The sequence below is a fragment of the Triturus cristatus genome, chromosome 4_1 (assembly GCF_964204655.1).
Source record: "Triturus cristatus chromosome 4_1, aTriCri1.1, whole genome shotgun sequence".
NCBI lineage: Eukaryota > Metazoa > Chordata > Amphibia > Caudata > Salamandridae > Triturus > Triturus cristatus.
Genome location: NC_140585.1, coordinates 319,034,807 through 319,052,220, shown reverse-complemented (window position 1 = coordinate 319,052,220; position 17,414 = coordinate 319,034,807). Strand labels below are relative to the sequence as shown.

The window sequence follows — 17,414 nt, the reverse complement described above, 5'->3', positions numbered from 1 at the left end:
ATCTTGGACATGAATGGAGTGCCCTAATCAGGTAGAAGTTATTTTGGAAGTCCAGCCCTTGAGAAGAAATCAATCACTGCCTGCGCTATTACCGGCGTGGAGATTTTAGTTAGCAGTATTGCTTTGTGGGATCGGGTTGCATAGTCTACAAGAGAACCAGTATATACTGACAACCCCTTAGAAAAAGGAATCGGAGGGCCTACTAGATCCATCCCCACTTGAAGAAAACAGGACATCAATGATAGGAAGGGGTCTCATAGGGACCTTGGTGTCAGTAGGGGAATTCATTGACAGCGTTTGCTAGAGGTGCAGAATTTCTGAATATCTGACTAGTTGATAGGCCAAGAAAACCTCTTTGGTAAATATTCTTCCGTCTTTTTCGTATAATGCCCTGCCCATTAGCTAAATGGAATACCTGCGTACGGAATGGGAACGAAACAACCAACTGTGAGGCACTCTTCCTGCCTTTATTCACACCTCTCTATAATAAACCTTGGTGTTCCCACTTATCGTCTGTGAAGAAAACAATGAAGGCATGTTAACATGATTCCGAAGTACAAATAGTTGTTTATTCAAACGTTTCTCAGATCTCTACTGTTTCTTTTTTTTCTTACCCACTTCTATCTCATCACTATGGAAAGCAGCTTACTCTGACAATTCTGTCCCTATAATCTCCTTTCTTGATTCCAGTAACACCTGGTGGAGGCTGCAGTAGTCTATCCCAATAATTACTTCTTCTATCAGATTAAGCACCACTCTGACATAAACGTGACCCGTATCACCTCACCATTGTATATTTACTCTGCAACTGGGTAGATTCTAATGTCACCATGTACACAAGTGATAGACACTTTCCCAAAGGACACCAAGAGTTGTGGGTCCACTAAGCTATCACTGACTACAGAGTAATAACACCCCGAATCTGCCAGAGCCCGTACCGGATGACCATTCGCAAGGATATGCAACCTGTAGGTCACAGAAACCCTCCCATACAAGGTGCATGTCCCTTGGAGTACTCCTCTTTCATTGGTTTCGAGGCAGGAGTCTTTTTGGGACAGTTCCTTGCTATATGTCCCGAGTCACCACACTGGAAACACTGGGGCTCCTGTCCTGTGTCTTTTACCGGAGTTCTTGATGGTAATTTGTTCTCTGATGAAGCCCGGGTAACGGGTTTCACTGCGACCTTCCATTGGGAGGGTGGAAGTGTATCAGAATTTGAAACGGATTCCTGAAACTCAGAAGACCTATGATAAGCCATGATGACCCCGAAATTGCCAACATACAGTTTAATCAATGGATTAAAAATTCATTGGATGTACTTGCCCCTATAGAACTCAAAGATATCAAAAAAGGCACAAAAAAAGTGGCATGGTATACCATGGAACTAAGAGACCTAAAACGGAACTGCAAGGTGCTTGAGAGGCACTGGAGGAAAGATTTTTCATCTCAAAAAAAGAAAATCTATTGTGATGCCTTAAAACTGTATAAAACTAAGATTTCCAAAGCCCAATCTTCGTTTTATGAGGCAAAGATTTTGTCTGCGCCCAACGCTCCCAGAGAAATTTTTAAAATATTTAAAGCCCTGATCACCCCTTCTGTAACATCAATGACACCGGTTGATTTACAAGGGCGTTGTGACAATCTAGCAGAATTTTTTCACGACAAGGTCCAGGCGATCTACTCAGCCTTCTCGACCGTCAATAATTTTAATAAAGACCTCTTAATGGTGGAAAATACAGGCCGTCGAGATCAAAGCTTGGAATCTTTCCCGCCCTTAGACACAGACATAGTGGTGTCTTTACTTAATAAATTCAAATCAGGATCCCCAAATGATCAGGCGCCCCCCACTGTATTGCAGCAGGTTGCCCTAGAAGTAGCTCCAGTCATTGCTACACTGATCAACTCTTCTTTTGCAGCAGGTAAAGTCCCCGCACTCTGGAAGGAAGCCATGGTGAAAGCCCTGTTAAAAAAACCGGGATCAGACCCGGAATTAATGGCTAACTATCGCCCTATTTCCCTGCTTCCGGGAATAGCTAAAATTGCTGAGAAACATGTTAACATTACCCTTTCCTCCTATTTGGAAAAACATAATTGCCTGCACCGGATACAGACCGGCTTCAGATCTCATCAAGGGACAGAAACCGCCCTGGTTGCGGTAGTGGAAGAAACAAGGAAAATCATGGACTCAGGAGGATCAGCTGCATTGATTCTCCTCGACCTTAGTGCGGCCTTCGATACCGTTAATCATCAAATCTTGATTTCAAGGTGTCTCGAAATGGGGGTGACTGGCTCAGCCTTGAGCTGGTTAGCCTCCTTTCTTGAAGGTCGCACTTTCCAGGTTTTCGAGGAGAACGTGTCCTCTACGAAGGTTCCCTTGAAGAGTGGAGTACCCCAGGGCTCCTCCCTTAGCCCCACTCTCTTTAATATTTATATGAGTCCCCTAGCCAAGATTGTGGAGGAATTTGGCATACAAATAGTGATGTATGCCGATGACACTCAGCTGATTGTCTCGCTCAAAAATCTCGGACAGCCACAATGCAATCTCTCTAGATGCCTTGAAGGAATATCAGCTTGGATGCAACAGTCTTGCCTCCAACTGAATGGATCAAAAACTGAGCTCATGCTGCTGGGAAAGCCTTTGCCCCCAGACCTGCCTTGGCCCTGGCCCAGCTGCATGGGATCTCCACCCACTCCAAAAAACCACATTAAGAGTTTAGGAGTGTGGTTGGACGAAAAATTAGATATGAAGACACAGGCCAATAAGGTTGCTGGGTGCTGTTTCGGGATTATGAAAACAGCCAGGAAGATTCTCCCTCTTCTCCCATTCCACGCAAAAAAACTGCTCCTTCAAGCATTGGTTCTATCACGTCTGGACTACGCTAATGCCTTATATTTAGGAGCTCCCCTATCCACAATAAGCATTCTGCAGAAGGTCCAGAACTGCGCAGCAAGAATTCTCCTACAAATCCCGCGGAGAGAATCAGCTAAAGGAGCAATTAGACAATTGCACTGGCTTCCGGTCGCAGAAAGAATCCAATTTAAGGCCCTATGCATCACGCATAGGATCCTGAACAAGAATGGCCCTCCAATCCTTCAAAAGTTAGTTTCCCCGTACCATCCTAACAGACACCTTCGCTCTGGTAGTAAACACCTGGCCATGGTTCCGAGAATTCTCAGGTCCAGATGCGGAGGTCGTTCTTTCTCTTATGTCGCATCGAAGACTTGGAATATCCTCCCACACTCCATTCGAATGGAGGAAAAATATCTACCCTTTCGTAGACTCCTGAAGACGCATCTTTTCCCCATTGCATAAGCAGTCAGCATCTCTGTTACCTGGTTCTCAGCGCTGGGAGGCCTTAGGGTAGCCATGCGCTCTACAAATGCCTCTTTCATTTCATTTCATTCATTCATAAGCACACGCTAGGTCATTTGCTAGGGAGACTGTGAAATTGGGATGTTGTGCAATCAATGTTCGCGTAGAACCTGGGGGAGCATCTAAGAACTCTCCTAGATAAATCTTAATAAGTAGTAGTGGAAGTTGGGGTTTTAACCAGCGATTTCCCAAGTCTTGTATTTGATAAAATAATGCTCTTGGTTTATCATTGGGATTCAATTTTTCTATTCGGAAGCGGGACCTATGGTATTTCTCTTAACAACCTAGGTGTTCTAGGATTATTGTTTTTTATTTCTTCATAAGAGGTTGTGGCTGATGGATTCGCAGCTTGATATGCTGATTGTAGCTCTCTGGATAACAAAGGAGCTATGCATTGCCCCTAGCGTTCATGTGGCCAAGTGGTACCTTCTCTTTCGAAATGAGTGAAGAAGAAGTCGGGGTCCTCCTCGGTCTGATCTTTTTGCAGAACAGAACTCGGTACATGAGGATGTACTTTTGTGCTAGCCAGGGCACCAGTAAGCTTTGTGATGGCTGTATCTTGAGCCTGTTTGGTATCTGCAATGGGGATGCCTGAGTTTTCAAGGCGCCGTGTAAACTTTCCCTATCTTGTTGTGCCACTGGGCCTGTTCTACTGTCAGTTGCAAATGTCTTTGACCTTGGGCTTACTGGTTTCCCATGTCCTCTATTGTGTTAGGCTGCATCATGTTGGCATCCATATATCACTACTGTCACCACTGAAAACAGGATGTCTCGTATCACTGTAGCTTGATAAGGTGAAGGTTGTTATTATAGACAGAGGATACAAGGGTTCGGGCACCAACTTGTGAGATAAACTCTAAGAAAGAAGACCAAGCTTAGGAATATTTGCTTCTGCAATTAGTTAGCCCCATGCATGAGTGTTGCCTTGTTTCCGGATTGGGTTTTCTTTTTGTTGACCTTTTACCCGTCAACAGTGCCCAGATTCCCTTACCAAGTGAAATAACTTGTGCTTGCCGTCTTTCTCTTAATTAATACTATCAATAACAGTTCACTTAAGTAGAAAAAGATGCCATCATCTTTAGTACACACTTGTAAATCTTTCTTAATTAAAAGCCCTTTGTAAATCCCTTAGATTCAACAAGTTACAGACCTATTGCTGGAACTCACTGGTTGATTAAACTTCTAAAAAAAGGCGGCCACCAAGCAGCTATTGTTCTACTCAGATGCGCAATCCCTTTTGGGCAATCTTTGATTGGGTTTTCACCCAGGTAGGAGAGCTGAGTCGGCTTTGCTGGACATCCTTGAGAGGCTGTTGGAGATTGCAGACGTGTACATCACCGAGGGATGAGGCGATGTCTTCAAGCTTTTTAACATCAGACACCATACGATGGGTTAGGTGCTCATTGGTCCACCTAGAAAGTAGACGTTCATGCACTGAGTGGCATTACATCCATGAGTTATTGTTGTGGGGCATTAGAGTAGTCACTCCACGATGATGAGACAAAAGTATTTATTCCACCTGAAGAGTAATACGCAGCACCTTCCAGACTCAGCTCACACCTCTCCAGCCCAACTCCTTCTCCCAGCATTCTCCTGCAGCACCCTTTAGAATGTAGTTACCCATCCTTCTGCTTCAAACCTGGAACCAATAAGAGAAACCCATGACAGTTATCCTCAGGGCAAACTCAGTGGGTTACCCCCATGTTACCCCCATGTTTTGTACCCTCGCCTGTGTAGTGGTCCTATAACTTTGGGGAGTATAATTCATAGCTGTGTTGCCTACTGGTGCCAGGAATAATGTTTAAATAATACATTCCTTTATTTCACAAAAATAAAGATTTGGATCCTTTGTTTGGTCAAAATCTTTCTCTTCTATATTCAATTTGACAACTGTGTTTTTCCCTCTTGAGTTAAGAAACTCATTCATGTAAAATTTCACTTTCATGAAAAATGTCAATAGCCTCTTTATTCTAATGGCACACGTGACAGTCCTTTATTTAGAAGCTTCCTTTCTCTTATAACCGTTAACGACTAGACATTCAATTCAATATTACATTCCTTCTCATTTGGGAACGGGTCTTGACTCTGCCTTCTCTTCTTCCTTTTGAATGTCTAGCAGTTCGATTTCGGATTGGAAATTAGAAGTTTCTGTTGATGAATCTTTCTTGGTAGGAGGGTCGCGAACAACTGTGCTGGTGATGGAAGCTGAGGGCAGTCCCACTTTAGAGTGGAGTGGAAGAGTTATTGAAAGGGGTACTTTTCAGTATTCTCTTGTAGGTCACCATGTTAGGAGAATCCCTTAATTTAGGATAAAAAGGTATTTTAAGTTGTGCCCGTCATGCTGATGGGTTTGCTACCATGCTTCTTCCTGCCGAATTTGGTGTTTGATCCTATCCTTGTTTATTCTGATGTTACAACCTGTGGTGTAATATGGGACTTAATTGTAGGGGTGTTCTTGATACTAATGTCCACTACAGATTTCTACTTTGTGCACAGATGTTTACATTTATTTTTTCTTTCTTCTGGAAACTTAAAGGGGCATTTCAGGGCTGTGAGATGTGCTCTGTATTTTTCAGATTCAGGCACCAGCTGTCTGTTCAATCATTTATCCTCAGGAGACTGTTCTGCCTAAAATGGATGGTTCAAGCATCCGATGCTGTGAACAATCTGCAGGAGCCTCCAGAACATCATGAACTGGCAGCTGGTGTACTCCATGGTTGCTGTGATCTGTTCATTAGCTTTTTTTACTTGCTGGTGCATGGGTTATTCTCAGTTTGGTTGGCTGGTCAAATTGATCAGTAGTGTCTGATGCATTCTCCGTTGCCAGAACGTCACTATTGATGCGATTCAAACATCTGAAAATATAGTCGATAGCATCTGTATAATTGTAGCTCTGTCTTGACTTCTTTGAAAGTTTGAACAGGAGCTGAAATATATCTTTCGAGTCACTGTATCTATTGAGCGAGGAAAACCCTAACTGTAAGGCGCAGCGGTTCCCTCCACCCAGGGGGTTCTACTAATTGGTTCCCCAGTTTGACTTCACCATGTGGATTTAATTTCCAAAGAATGTCAGGATATCAACTGCAGCAGATGGGCACCACTTGCAAAAGATGTGCATCACAGGAGCCTAGGTGGTTGCTGCCTGTTTGAGGTTACTCAAAGCCCTCCTATTCCTTGATCCAGTGATCTCATCCAATTCCTTTTGGGAGATTACTGTACTTTTTGAGGTATTGCCCACTGACTGCATCCAGTGAGTGATTGTTACTGGTTGTGCCTATTTAAAGTCATGCAAATTGTTGCCAACTATGCTAACTGCAAATTATGCAATCTCCAACACAGGGCCCTAGCTTCCTCCTCCAGGAGTGTATGTTGCTGAAAAGACTGAAAGAGATTCATTTATAGAGATTTGTGTGTGTTCCTTAAAAGGGAGTGTCCCCCAGGCACTGGATCAATCCTAGTGACAGGGTTTAATAAGCTTCACCTCGCTTTAATGAAACATACGAAGTCCGTTATAGTTGATCTGTTTAATATTGTTGTCTCATCACAATATTATTGACAAACTTCAAATCCCACAATTTTCAGTGGCCGCAAAGGTTGTTACATCATGTCCAGTGTTGGATCATGCTTGTTTTTCTCAATCCCAATGCATTTCGGCATTGTGCCTTCATCAGGGGATTTTCTGTGGATGAATATAATAGTTTTTAGGTCTATGCCTTGCAAGAAAAATAACATATGTTAATTGGATGCTCCCGTAGTGTGCGGGAGTATTGATTAGGGCCTCGTGGTGAATAGTAAGCCTTCTGAGACTTCCCAAGAGTTTAGTGTGTTAATAATATTAGGATGATCAGCGATCTGAACCGTGCGTACACAAAGAAAAAGAGAATGCGTGAATTAATTAAGGTGAAACGCCCACTGGTTATTCCAATGCACAAACAATATAAAGAGTGGTAGCTACAAATCTCCACACCGCGCATGTTTAAAAAAAAAGAACTCAAGTGATTTGTTAACGTGTGGTGTGTTTTTTAAAGAAACGAACAACATGCCTGTTAAGTGACGACTGGGTGACCGGCTAATCACGAAAAGTTAGGACACGCGTACGCGAGCTTAAAAGAACGCGTGTCTCACTGGTGGTCTCTGTGCGTTATCGCATACTGTATACCAACATAAATTTCCCCTATCCCAATCGTGGGTTATTCTTACCGTGATTTTATGTATTAACGGGTTAGTCTGACTCTCATTCCTCTCGCGGGCTGTAGGTAACGTGCGACGTTAACCCGGAAGCGTGCTTATTAGCGTTTGCAGAAGAAATGTGCATAGAAAGCAGACACAGTGAAAAGGGGCTAGGTGAAAACATTAACAATACCAACGGTGATAGTAAAATGCATATTCGTTACGCATACAGTGAATTCAATTTATGAACATGGTAGCTAGTATGACTAAGTAACATCGCCCAGTATTTAATTATGATATACTCCTAGTCAGGATGCGGATATGATAAAACGTTATTAAATGACATATAAATGCCACATTAATCTGAAGTGGGTTTCCCTGGTGTACTACTACTGTGTGTGTTCAAAAAGGATATCTCGTGCTCAGGTGTAATTCTTGAATCCAACTTAAATGATATCAATATTACAAGTGTTAAATAGACAAATCGTACAGATAATAAAGGTACAAAGTTCAGGTTCGTGTTTTTTGAAAAAGTCTCACAAATAACATTGGAATTCCATGCGCTCGTTCATCCCATTAGGTTTCAGCGAGTTCAAATAGCTAATCCAATAATTTTCACGTTGTAATAGTGCATCATGATTATCTCTTCCTTCTTTCCTTGTTACCATCGCCAAGACACAAAACTTTAATTGGCTGATGTTGTGGCCGGCTTCGATGAAGTGTTGTACCACTGTGGACTTGGTCAGTTTCGTTCTTAAATTGCGTTTATGTTCATTCACACGTGTTTTGATCTTACGTTCTGTTTGTCCAATGTAAGGTTTTCCACATGGACATTTAAGCATGTAAATTACGTTTGATGAATCACATGTAGCATTTACTCTTAATTTAATTTGATGGCCTTTCATAGGATGGTTGATATATGGTCCTCTCATTAAATTATTGCAATTGTTACAGTTCCAACAGGAGGTATTACCTTTAAATGTTGTTTGTGGATTATCCGTGTGTTTTAGTATTTCTCCCACGTTTTTATTCCTAGTGTATGCAAAAATAGGTTCATCATAAAAGATTTGGTGAAAATCTGGTTCAAGTTTCATGATTGGCCAATGTTTTCGGATTATTTTTTTATATGCTGTACTCAACGTTGAATATTTGGAAACTACTGTGATACGATTCTTGGTCTTGGTTTGACGAGGAGCTAGTTGTTGTGAGCTTCTAGTCTTGGCTTCATTCAGTACATGATCAGGGTATCCACGTGCTTTAAATCTTGATAACATGTTACTTTGTTCTTCTGCCCTTGTGGGGTTAGTTACTATCCGTTTCACTCTTAGCAATGGTGAATACGGTAGATGGTGTTTGAGAGACTGAGGGTGGAAGCTCCCATATAGTAAAATGTTATTCCTATCAGTGACTTTCCGATATAAGTCTGTCTCAAATCTTGTAGGGATTTTAGTGATTTCTACATCCAAAAATGTAATAGTATGTGTCTGTATTTCATGCGTGAACTGAATTTGTTGGTCAATCATGTTTAGCCTGTTAATTTGTTCCTCCAGTGTGTTTCTTGCTCCTTTCCATAGTATGAATGTCATCTATTAATCTTAAAAATACCACTAAATGTGTTTTCCTCAAATTTCAAAGCTTTATTCGACAGCATGTCATAAAAGCATGTTTACATCCTAACAATATCATAAATATAAATACTATTTTAAAAACAATGTACAATTTTTAAAATTACATTAAACCATGATGCTGGCGAATAGTTCCGATGAATTAATACCATCAATTTAAAAATCAAACCTTTATAATAAAAGTAGAACGATAACCTTAGTGTCAGATACTCATTGTCCAGCTTCTAGCATTTTTAGGGTACGCGAACGTATTACCCAGGCCCACCCCAAGAATTTTGCTACAGCAATAACCAAGCATGGGGTACAATCAGATTCGAGTATCCTTAGGGCATCCTTGTATCTACGTATTCCCAAATTTAAACATACTGGTTTTATCCACCTTTGACGTGGAATAACATACAATGGACAGACAAACAATAGATGGCCAGCGTCTTCAATCAAATCTCGACAGTGAGGACAACTATTATCATGATTAGGTAACCAATTTTGGGTAAATGCTTTGACAGGGAGAGACCCAATTCTAAACTGAAAATACAGTTTTCTATCAGTAGGCCTCTCTATGTAATCCCAAAATGCCTCACAAGATGGAATACATTTAATGTCAAGGTATCGTCCTGTTAGATTGGAATTCTGGCCAGAGCTAAAAGCAGATGTTAAAGTCATGTCCCAGTACATTTTTTTAAGTACAGGCTTTGAAGGAAATTTTAACCCATTTGGATCATTCCATAGATGCCCCAGGTCTAGCTTTATTAACAAGTCTCTGACTTCTTTAAGCCATGCTATAGAGTGAAAATGGTCAGCCCTGATAATATCTTTTAGGGCAGTAGCATAATGCGCAAGTTCCGGTGTAACCATGATGCGTCGCCAATAAAGGAGTGGGCGCAATCGTGCCAAATCCTCAACTCTTTTCCTACCAAGATCATATGCTAGTGGAATCATTGGGGTACTTCGAGGAACTCCCGTTAAACAACATAAGAACTTATTTTCGGCTAATCTTAGTTGTTTCAGGTTGCCAAAGCCCCATAATTCCGATCCATATAGTACAGCACTAATAGCCTTCATATTGTAAATCTCTAAGGCTGGAGTGATAGGTTTAGTCAAGGATAGTTTATATTTCGAAACAATTGCTCCCGCTAACTGGTGAGATTTTAGGACAGCCATATCAATATGGTGTGTCCATTTCATATTGTTCTGGAGGGATATCCCTAAATATGTGAATGCCTCCACTTGTTCCAGCGGGGTGCCGTTGAATTTAATAACACCTCTAAAATTTTGTCGTTTGTTTAAGCACATGAACTTTGTTTTGGAGGTGTTTATTTCAAGACCACGTTCTCGACAAAAGTCACCGAATGCATTTAGCGCCTTCTGCAGGCCGCTAGGTGTCCGTGAGACTATCAGCGTGTCGTCCGCGAACATGAGAACAGGCACGCGAGACCCAGCCAATACAGGAGCGTCTGTGGGGGAACGGCTCAGATATTCTACAATGCCATTAATAAACAGGGAGAACAACGTGGGTGCCAAGACACATCCCTGCCGAACACCACGCTCTACAGGGAATGTGTCAGTAACCTCTCCCTGTGTTCCCCACCTAATTCGTGCATAGTTGTTCTCGTGCAAGCGGACGAGTAATGTTAGCAATTCCGGTGCTATCCCTGCTTCGTCGAGAACCCTCCATAGTTTGGTGCGGGGCACTAGATCAAATGCAGATTTTAAGTCTATAAAAACCGCATAAAGGGTCCCATTAGTTAGCTTTACATTCCTCCAATAGAGTGCTAGAAAGTAAAATACCTGGTCAACCGAGCTAGTACATGGTCTAAACCCAGCCTGGAATGGGGACAAAATATTGTTTTCTTCAATCCAGGTATGTAGTTTGTTTTGTACTAATCGACCTATCAGTTTCTGAGCAGAATCAATGAGACTGATAGGTCTATAGTTACTGGGTAATGATTTGTCCCCTTTTTTAAAAACTGGGATTATTTCAGCCCCTTTCCATGAGGGGGGTACGGGCGCCCCCATAGCTATAGAATTTGCTAGGTATTGAAAGTACTGACACCAGGATGATCTATCAGTTAAAAATACATCCGCAGGTATCCCGTCCATCCCGGGGGCACGGCCCCTGGTTATACAATCTAATGCTAGATTTACATCTTTGATCGTGAACACCTGCGTATGGAAATAAATAGCCGGAGGGGGTGGGTGCTCACCTTCTCGCGAGACTGAAGCATATTGTGGTTTGAAAAAATCAACCCACTGGTTTATTGCCACATTATTTTTGGGGAGATGGTGCAACCCCGCCTCTATCCCACTTCACTATTGCCCAAAACTTCTTTTGGTCTTTGGACAAACAAGCAGTTTTCAAATCCTGCCAGTGATCCTCGTCCCATTCCTTCTTTGCCACTAGCTGTATGTGTTTATATAGCTTTCTAGCAGATCTCACATTTTCCACATTTTTCGATCTAAGGGCCAAACTTAAACTCTGGCGAGCTGTTCTACAGGATTTATTGAACCATCCCGCCATAAGTTGTTTGCCCTTATTAGATTTCTCACCCTCTAGGGGTTTTATGAAGAATTTTTGGAGATTTAGAAAAAAGGTGGTATGGACCTCATCCATAGATGAAAAAAATTTATTGCCAGTCGTTTGGGTATTCAATTTAGCCACTTCATCGGTTACCACTTTTTTAAGATCTTCTAATTCCTCAGGCTTCTCTATGAATCTACCCCATTTAACATGCCTCATGTTGTTTGATACGACAACATCCAGGCTGATTTTCCCTCCATCAATTTCAGGTTCTGTGGGCTCATTGGGGGTTTGTAGTTCCAAGCACAGGGCGTTATGATCACTATCTCCTCGTGCGATTATGGTCATATCGTTCAATCTAGCCCAAATCCTTATATCCACTAGAAAATAATCAATACGACTAGTGGATCTGCCATTGTCAAACGTATTTGCGCCCTGGCGATCTGACCGGGTACGTCCATTGGCAGCTCTGAGCCCTCTCTCTAAACAGAGTGCTTTGAGTTGGATGGCCGCGGCAGTCCACCTCTTAACCGGGGGTAGATCCAGCTGGGGAACCCCCCACCTACTATCCTCTTCTTCTGCTAGAAACTGATCCTCCGAGCCAAGAGGCTCGAACGTCGTGTTAAAGTCGCCACCCACTATGTGTTTTCCATATGGGGTCCTCCAGAATATTGTTTTCTTTTAAATGATTCATGAAAATATTTGCATACGATGGCGCAGCACAATTGCCCATAGAAGTTCCGCTATTTTGTTGATTCCAAGTGTTTTGCCATTTGAAATAGCTATGCAATAGTGTAAATTCTAGAAGTTCCATTAAAAATACTTTCATTGGCTCTTCATATTCAGTGTGTAAAAGTGCGTGTTCCACCGCCTCTATGCCGAGTTGATGTGGAATAGATGTATATAGGGATTTAACATCTATATTGCATAAGAGTATGTGCTGGTTTTCTGTGGTGGGAACTTGATGTAATTTATTCAAAAAGTCTATTGTATCTTTTATAAATGTTCTCATGGTTGTGACGCTAGGCTGTAAATATCGATCCAGGAATTTGCCCACCGGCTCATGTAGGCTTCCTCAAGTAGACACTATAGGCCTACAGGGTGGTTTGGTGGGATGTTTATGGATCTTTGGCACCATGTATAGAATCGGGCTCCTGGGGTTCTTCTGTACTAGGTATTTTTGAGTCTTCTCATCAATTACGTCGTTATCAAAAGCTTTATTCACAATGCTTATGAGTACTTCCTTAAACTGTTCTTTAGGATTCAAATCCAATTTCATGTATGTCTCTGTGTCTTGAAGGTGGGCTTCCACCTGTTCGTTGTAGTAACTAGTGTTCATGATAACTAAGACACCCCCTTTATCAGCTTTCTGGCACGTGATTTCAGTCCTTTGTGCTATAGCTTTCAGTATGCCCATTTCTTTGGTTGTGAGGTTCTTGTGTTTGGGAACTTTTTGAAAATTTTATTTCGATATATCCTGTCTTACCAATAGCTGAAAAATGTCCAAACTCTTGTGGCTCAAGGAGCCATATACGTGCTTTTAACTTTAAGACCTCTTAATAAGTCGTCGGGTTTATCACTGGGTTCAGTTATGATGTTCTCAAAGAAATGGCGTAGTCTGAGTTTCTTCATAAGTTTGAAGAAGCTAATGTTGATTTCCAAACTGGTGGTGTGAGAGGTTGGCACAAATGACGTTCCCTTTTGTAGTGTAGTGAGTTAGATCTTGTTGAATTGATAATCAGAAATGTTGATGACTAAGTTGTCCGAGGGCCCTTTTTGCCCATGTCCTTTTTGGCTGTGGTCGTGCGGGTTTGTGGATGTTCCGTTTTTTTGGGGGGTGCAACCTGATACATTCATCCAACACTCAATTCAGAGAGTGATACCCTGGAGCACGGCACAACCATATACATTTTAAATTTTATCTTTGAATTATAGCGGTGCAAAGACTAACACTCCATTGTTCCTTAAAGGGTCCATCTAGTGAACGATGTCACAGTATATCTCAAAACCACTGCAGATGTCATCATGTAAACAATGCAACCTTTTAGAGTACCAATTGATGGTGATTGTTATAGTAGCAGGACTGCTATACTATATGGCCCGTTTAAGCACCCTGCTGTTGCGAAGTTGGAGGATTAACATCTTGCAGATGGAGGCCTGGGGACGTGTAGTCCACTTTGTTGGTGTAGCTTGAAGTGCCAGGTTCAGCCTGTGTGAACTCTTGGACCAGTTGTCTTTTCGTACAAATAGGAAGCTTCGACAGGTGCATGACACTGGAGACTAAGTACAGCGAGGTGAGGTGCTTTTTGTGTTCTATCACCCATACAAGCTCTGGGTCCTTTCATCATTTTGTACAAATTCAAGAGTTAGAATGGTGTGTACCTCTAGCATTGGCGGCTACTTACACTGACGCTATAGGGTGTTGGTCTGGGCTGCTGACATGGGCTGGTGTAGGAGGTGGGAGAGTGCCAGTGCCCGAATGCAGTTTTGTTCCCATAGGTTTAGCCTGCATATACTAGGGGCATGTCATCATCATTGTACGTAGGAGATCTTCCATCTGCCATTCGTGCAGCATCCCCAGGGACTGGTATTGGTGCAGATCCAGGTGCTTACTTTCATCTGGCACTGGGTCATGTTGGTTTGGCCAGCTCCTGTGAACACGTGTTGGTGTGGTGGAGTGCTAGGCTGCATGTTTGCTTGTTAGAGTGTGGATGAGTCTGTGGTTTTTGCTGGCATGTGTGTGTTGCTTGGGTATTAGGGAGAAGAAGTGAAATATTATCTTGTCCTGTGTGCAAGGAAGGCGGATAATGTAATGATTTGTCAATATTTGCGTGGGCTGAGTGGGCATGCTTTAGAATGTTGAGCGTAGATGAAATATTGGTGTCTGTGTACTTACTAGGTGCAGCCTGGAAGTTAAACATAGGTGTAGGAAGGATGGAATTACGGATTGGAGGAGAGTGTTAAAAGAGCGCATAGTCTCATATCATCTGTCTCCACACTCCTCTACTGGGAAGTCACCTTTCGAATGTTCTGAGGTCGCTCTCCTAGTACCAGGCTGTGTTTGAGCTGGATGGGTTGGAACAACGGTGTAAAATTCAACGGTCCAAGTAAATGACGTGAAAAAGAAATTACAACACAACGGAAGAGTAAAGAGTACTTTGACAGGAATAGAAAGGTAAAAGAAAATACAAAACAAATTCGAGATATGGTGAAAATAAGAGCGCACCAGCAGACTGTGCTTAATGGCCTAAATTCCCTCAAAAATGGAGAGTGACAAAACAGATGATGGCTGAGTTTGGAACTTGAATAGCACAGTAAAAGTAAATGGAATTCAAGGTACTCCGCCAGAACATGATGTAATCTGGACTTCCAGTCAAAGTGACAGAGTTAATGTTGACAGAAGAATGAATAGTAGGATGCCCAAAGTCCCATCTTATCTTAAACACTTTGACATCAACAAGTAGTTCTTGCATTTACAATGAATCTATTTCTTCTACAAATAGTTTGAATAATATAGATAAATGTTTTGAGTATATAATGGATATATTAATTTCTGAATGTATCTCTCAATTTTGTTTCCAGGACAAGTTAGTGATACTGTTTGGTATTTTGATATAAGATTACTATTTAAATTTTTATATTTTCTTTCCGGAGGGAGAAGTGTGATGTTGTAGCTCTTGGATGAGTGCATTCTTTCTATGCTCGGGCTGACTGTATAAAGGAGAGTTCTAGAATATAGATTAAATCTAAGGTGACAGTTAGTCTAGGGTCGGCAGCTGGCTGGGGTGTTGATAACTAAGCTCTTCACTTACATGAACACCGGATCATCTGTCATTTGTATACACCCACATCACCACATATTTATCTGTAAAAATCACTAAAAACTAAAAACTTGGAGCTTTAATTGTAATGTAGTTCTCTTTAAAGAGGTGGGTCTTCAACTCTTTCCTAAATTTGAGCTGCGTTGTGGTGGTCCTCAGATACTGGGATGTTGTTTCAGATTTTATGTACCTATGTGACCAAGAACATGAGAGATTGTGAGCTTATGTGCAAGCCTAGTGGGGGCAGGCAGTTTTGAAAATACTGTGGACCGCCAAGGGGAGCCAGTGGAGTCACTCCAGGATGGGGTGAGATGATCATATATCTTCAGGCCCTGGATGAGACTTGGTATGGCAAGTAATATCCCCTTTCCCTTAAGGGGTGATAGTGTGAAGTCTGAGCATTACCACCATCCATCCAGATGCAAGAGTATGAGGACTTGAATAGCAGTTCTATAGTTGCTTATTGGAAGAAACAGTTTCACTTTCTTTATCATAGAGGGAGCTGGTAGCAGGCCATCTTTCCTTTCTTCGACAGTTTGTTCTTTCATGGCAAGTTTGAAGTTCAAGGGTGAATGCAACTGACTTTGCATTTGTTAAAGGTTGGGTTTTTTGCTAAATCAATGGAATTTTGTCTTGGGTGTGTTGAGCTTCAGATAGGTACTGGACATCCAGGCCTGGATGATGTCTATGCAGTGTTTGAGGTGTTGGATGTCTGAAGCAGAGTACCGTTGTGTATCATCAGCATGTTGGTGAATCATGATGCTGTTATCTATGAGAAAAGCACCAAACTGCTACATGTAGAGCTTGAAAAGTGTTCTTCTATTTGATGGTTTAATTGATGCTGTGCCCAGGACTCAAAGCTTGCTACATATGTACCCAGAGTGTTAGATGCACAAACGTTCGGCAGGATTTTTACCACCCATATCCAGTCCTTCCATCAACTTGTACACTGATTTCTCTCATCCATAGGCTTTTTAGAAACAGTTACATGCTCTGCTCCAAGTAATGCACCAAACTCACCTGACTTTGGACGACTCTTCCTATAAATTCCCTGGCTTGCTACCTCTGTCTTAGATATAATGCTATCCGGTATTTGAGAATTTACTATTGGAAAGTTTTATAATTTACATTCCTCTTGTTAGCTGATTTGTCGTATTTATTGACATAGTTGAAGAACGATTCCTGATAGAGTGTAGTTTTTTTTCAAAATAAATTCTAATGCAATGTATTAAAAATAGATTTTACTGAAGCTTTCTCTTGGGATCTTGTGGGGTTTTCTGAGGCGCAATGTTACTGTTAAACAAATGCCTGCTGTGCAAGAACACTTTTTAAGTAGTCTCTCTTTTGTTTTAGGTTAGGAGCAACAATATGGGTCAGTTGATCTGGAATGCATCAGTTCCTTGGAAACCAGAGGTAAGTGGAATATTCCATTGTGCGTTTGTCTGTGGTAAAAAGAACAAAAACAGGAAAGCGGCAGATCCACGCTGGAGCACAGAGCTGTATGCATAAATCGGCCTTCTTGTTATGCTTGTAGCAATTTCGCACTTTTCTGAAAGATAGTAAATGATTTTGGTGGCTCAGCTTTTCTGGCAATGTGTTAAAGGGAGTTAATTTCAGGTAAGCAATAGCTCTTCCCTCTGTCGCTGACCTCACCATGTGAGGAACACTCTATTATGATTTTGGCAAAGGGGATGTCTGTCCCAGACCTCACTATTTTTAGGGCGATGCTCTACCACTGCTGAATGTATTAATATATCTATCTCAAAAGAAGACTTACCCACCTTTTGTGATATTCCATAATCAGGCAGGTAACATCCAAGTGGAGAAATATACTCCAAACAAGCCTAAAGACTCATGATTTGTAAAGTTAAGAGTGGCTTTATTTTAGCTATCTCCTCCCTAAAAAT

General features: G+C 41.7%; 1 protein-coding gene across 2 annotated transcripts in view; it reads left to right on the top strand.

Moving 5' to 3' along the window:
- The window catches only part of B4GALNT3 (beta-1,4-N-acetyl-galactosaminyltransferase 3), a 549,958-nt gene that overhangs the window by 283,988 nt on the left and 248,556 nt on the right, over positions 1 to 17,414 (top strand). For both annotated transcript variants that reach the window (XM_085652267.1, XM_085652268.1), the window contains exon 3: positions 16,861 to 16,920. In XM_085652267.1, the coding sequence (XP_085508393.1) occupies positions 16,861 to 16,920 (60 nt within the window). The remainder of the gene's footprint in view (positions 1 to 16,860; positions 16,921 to 17,414) is intronic.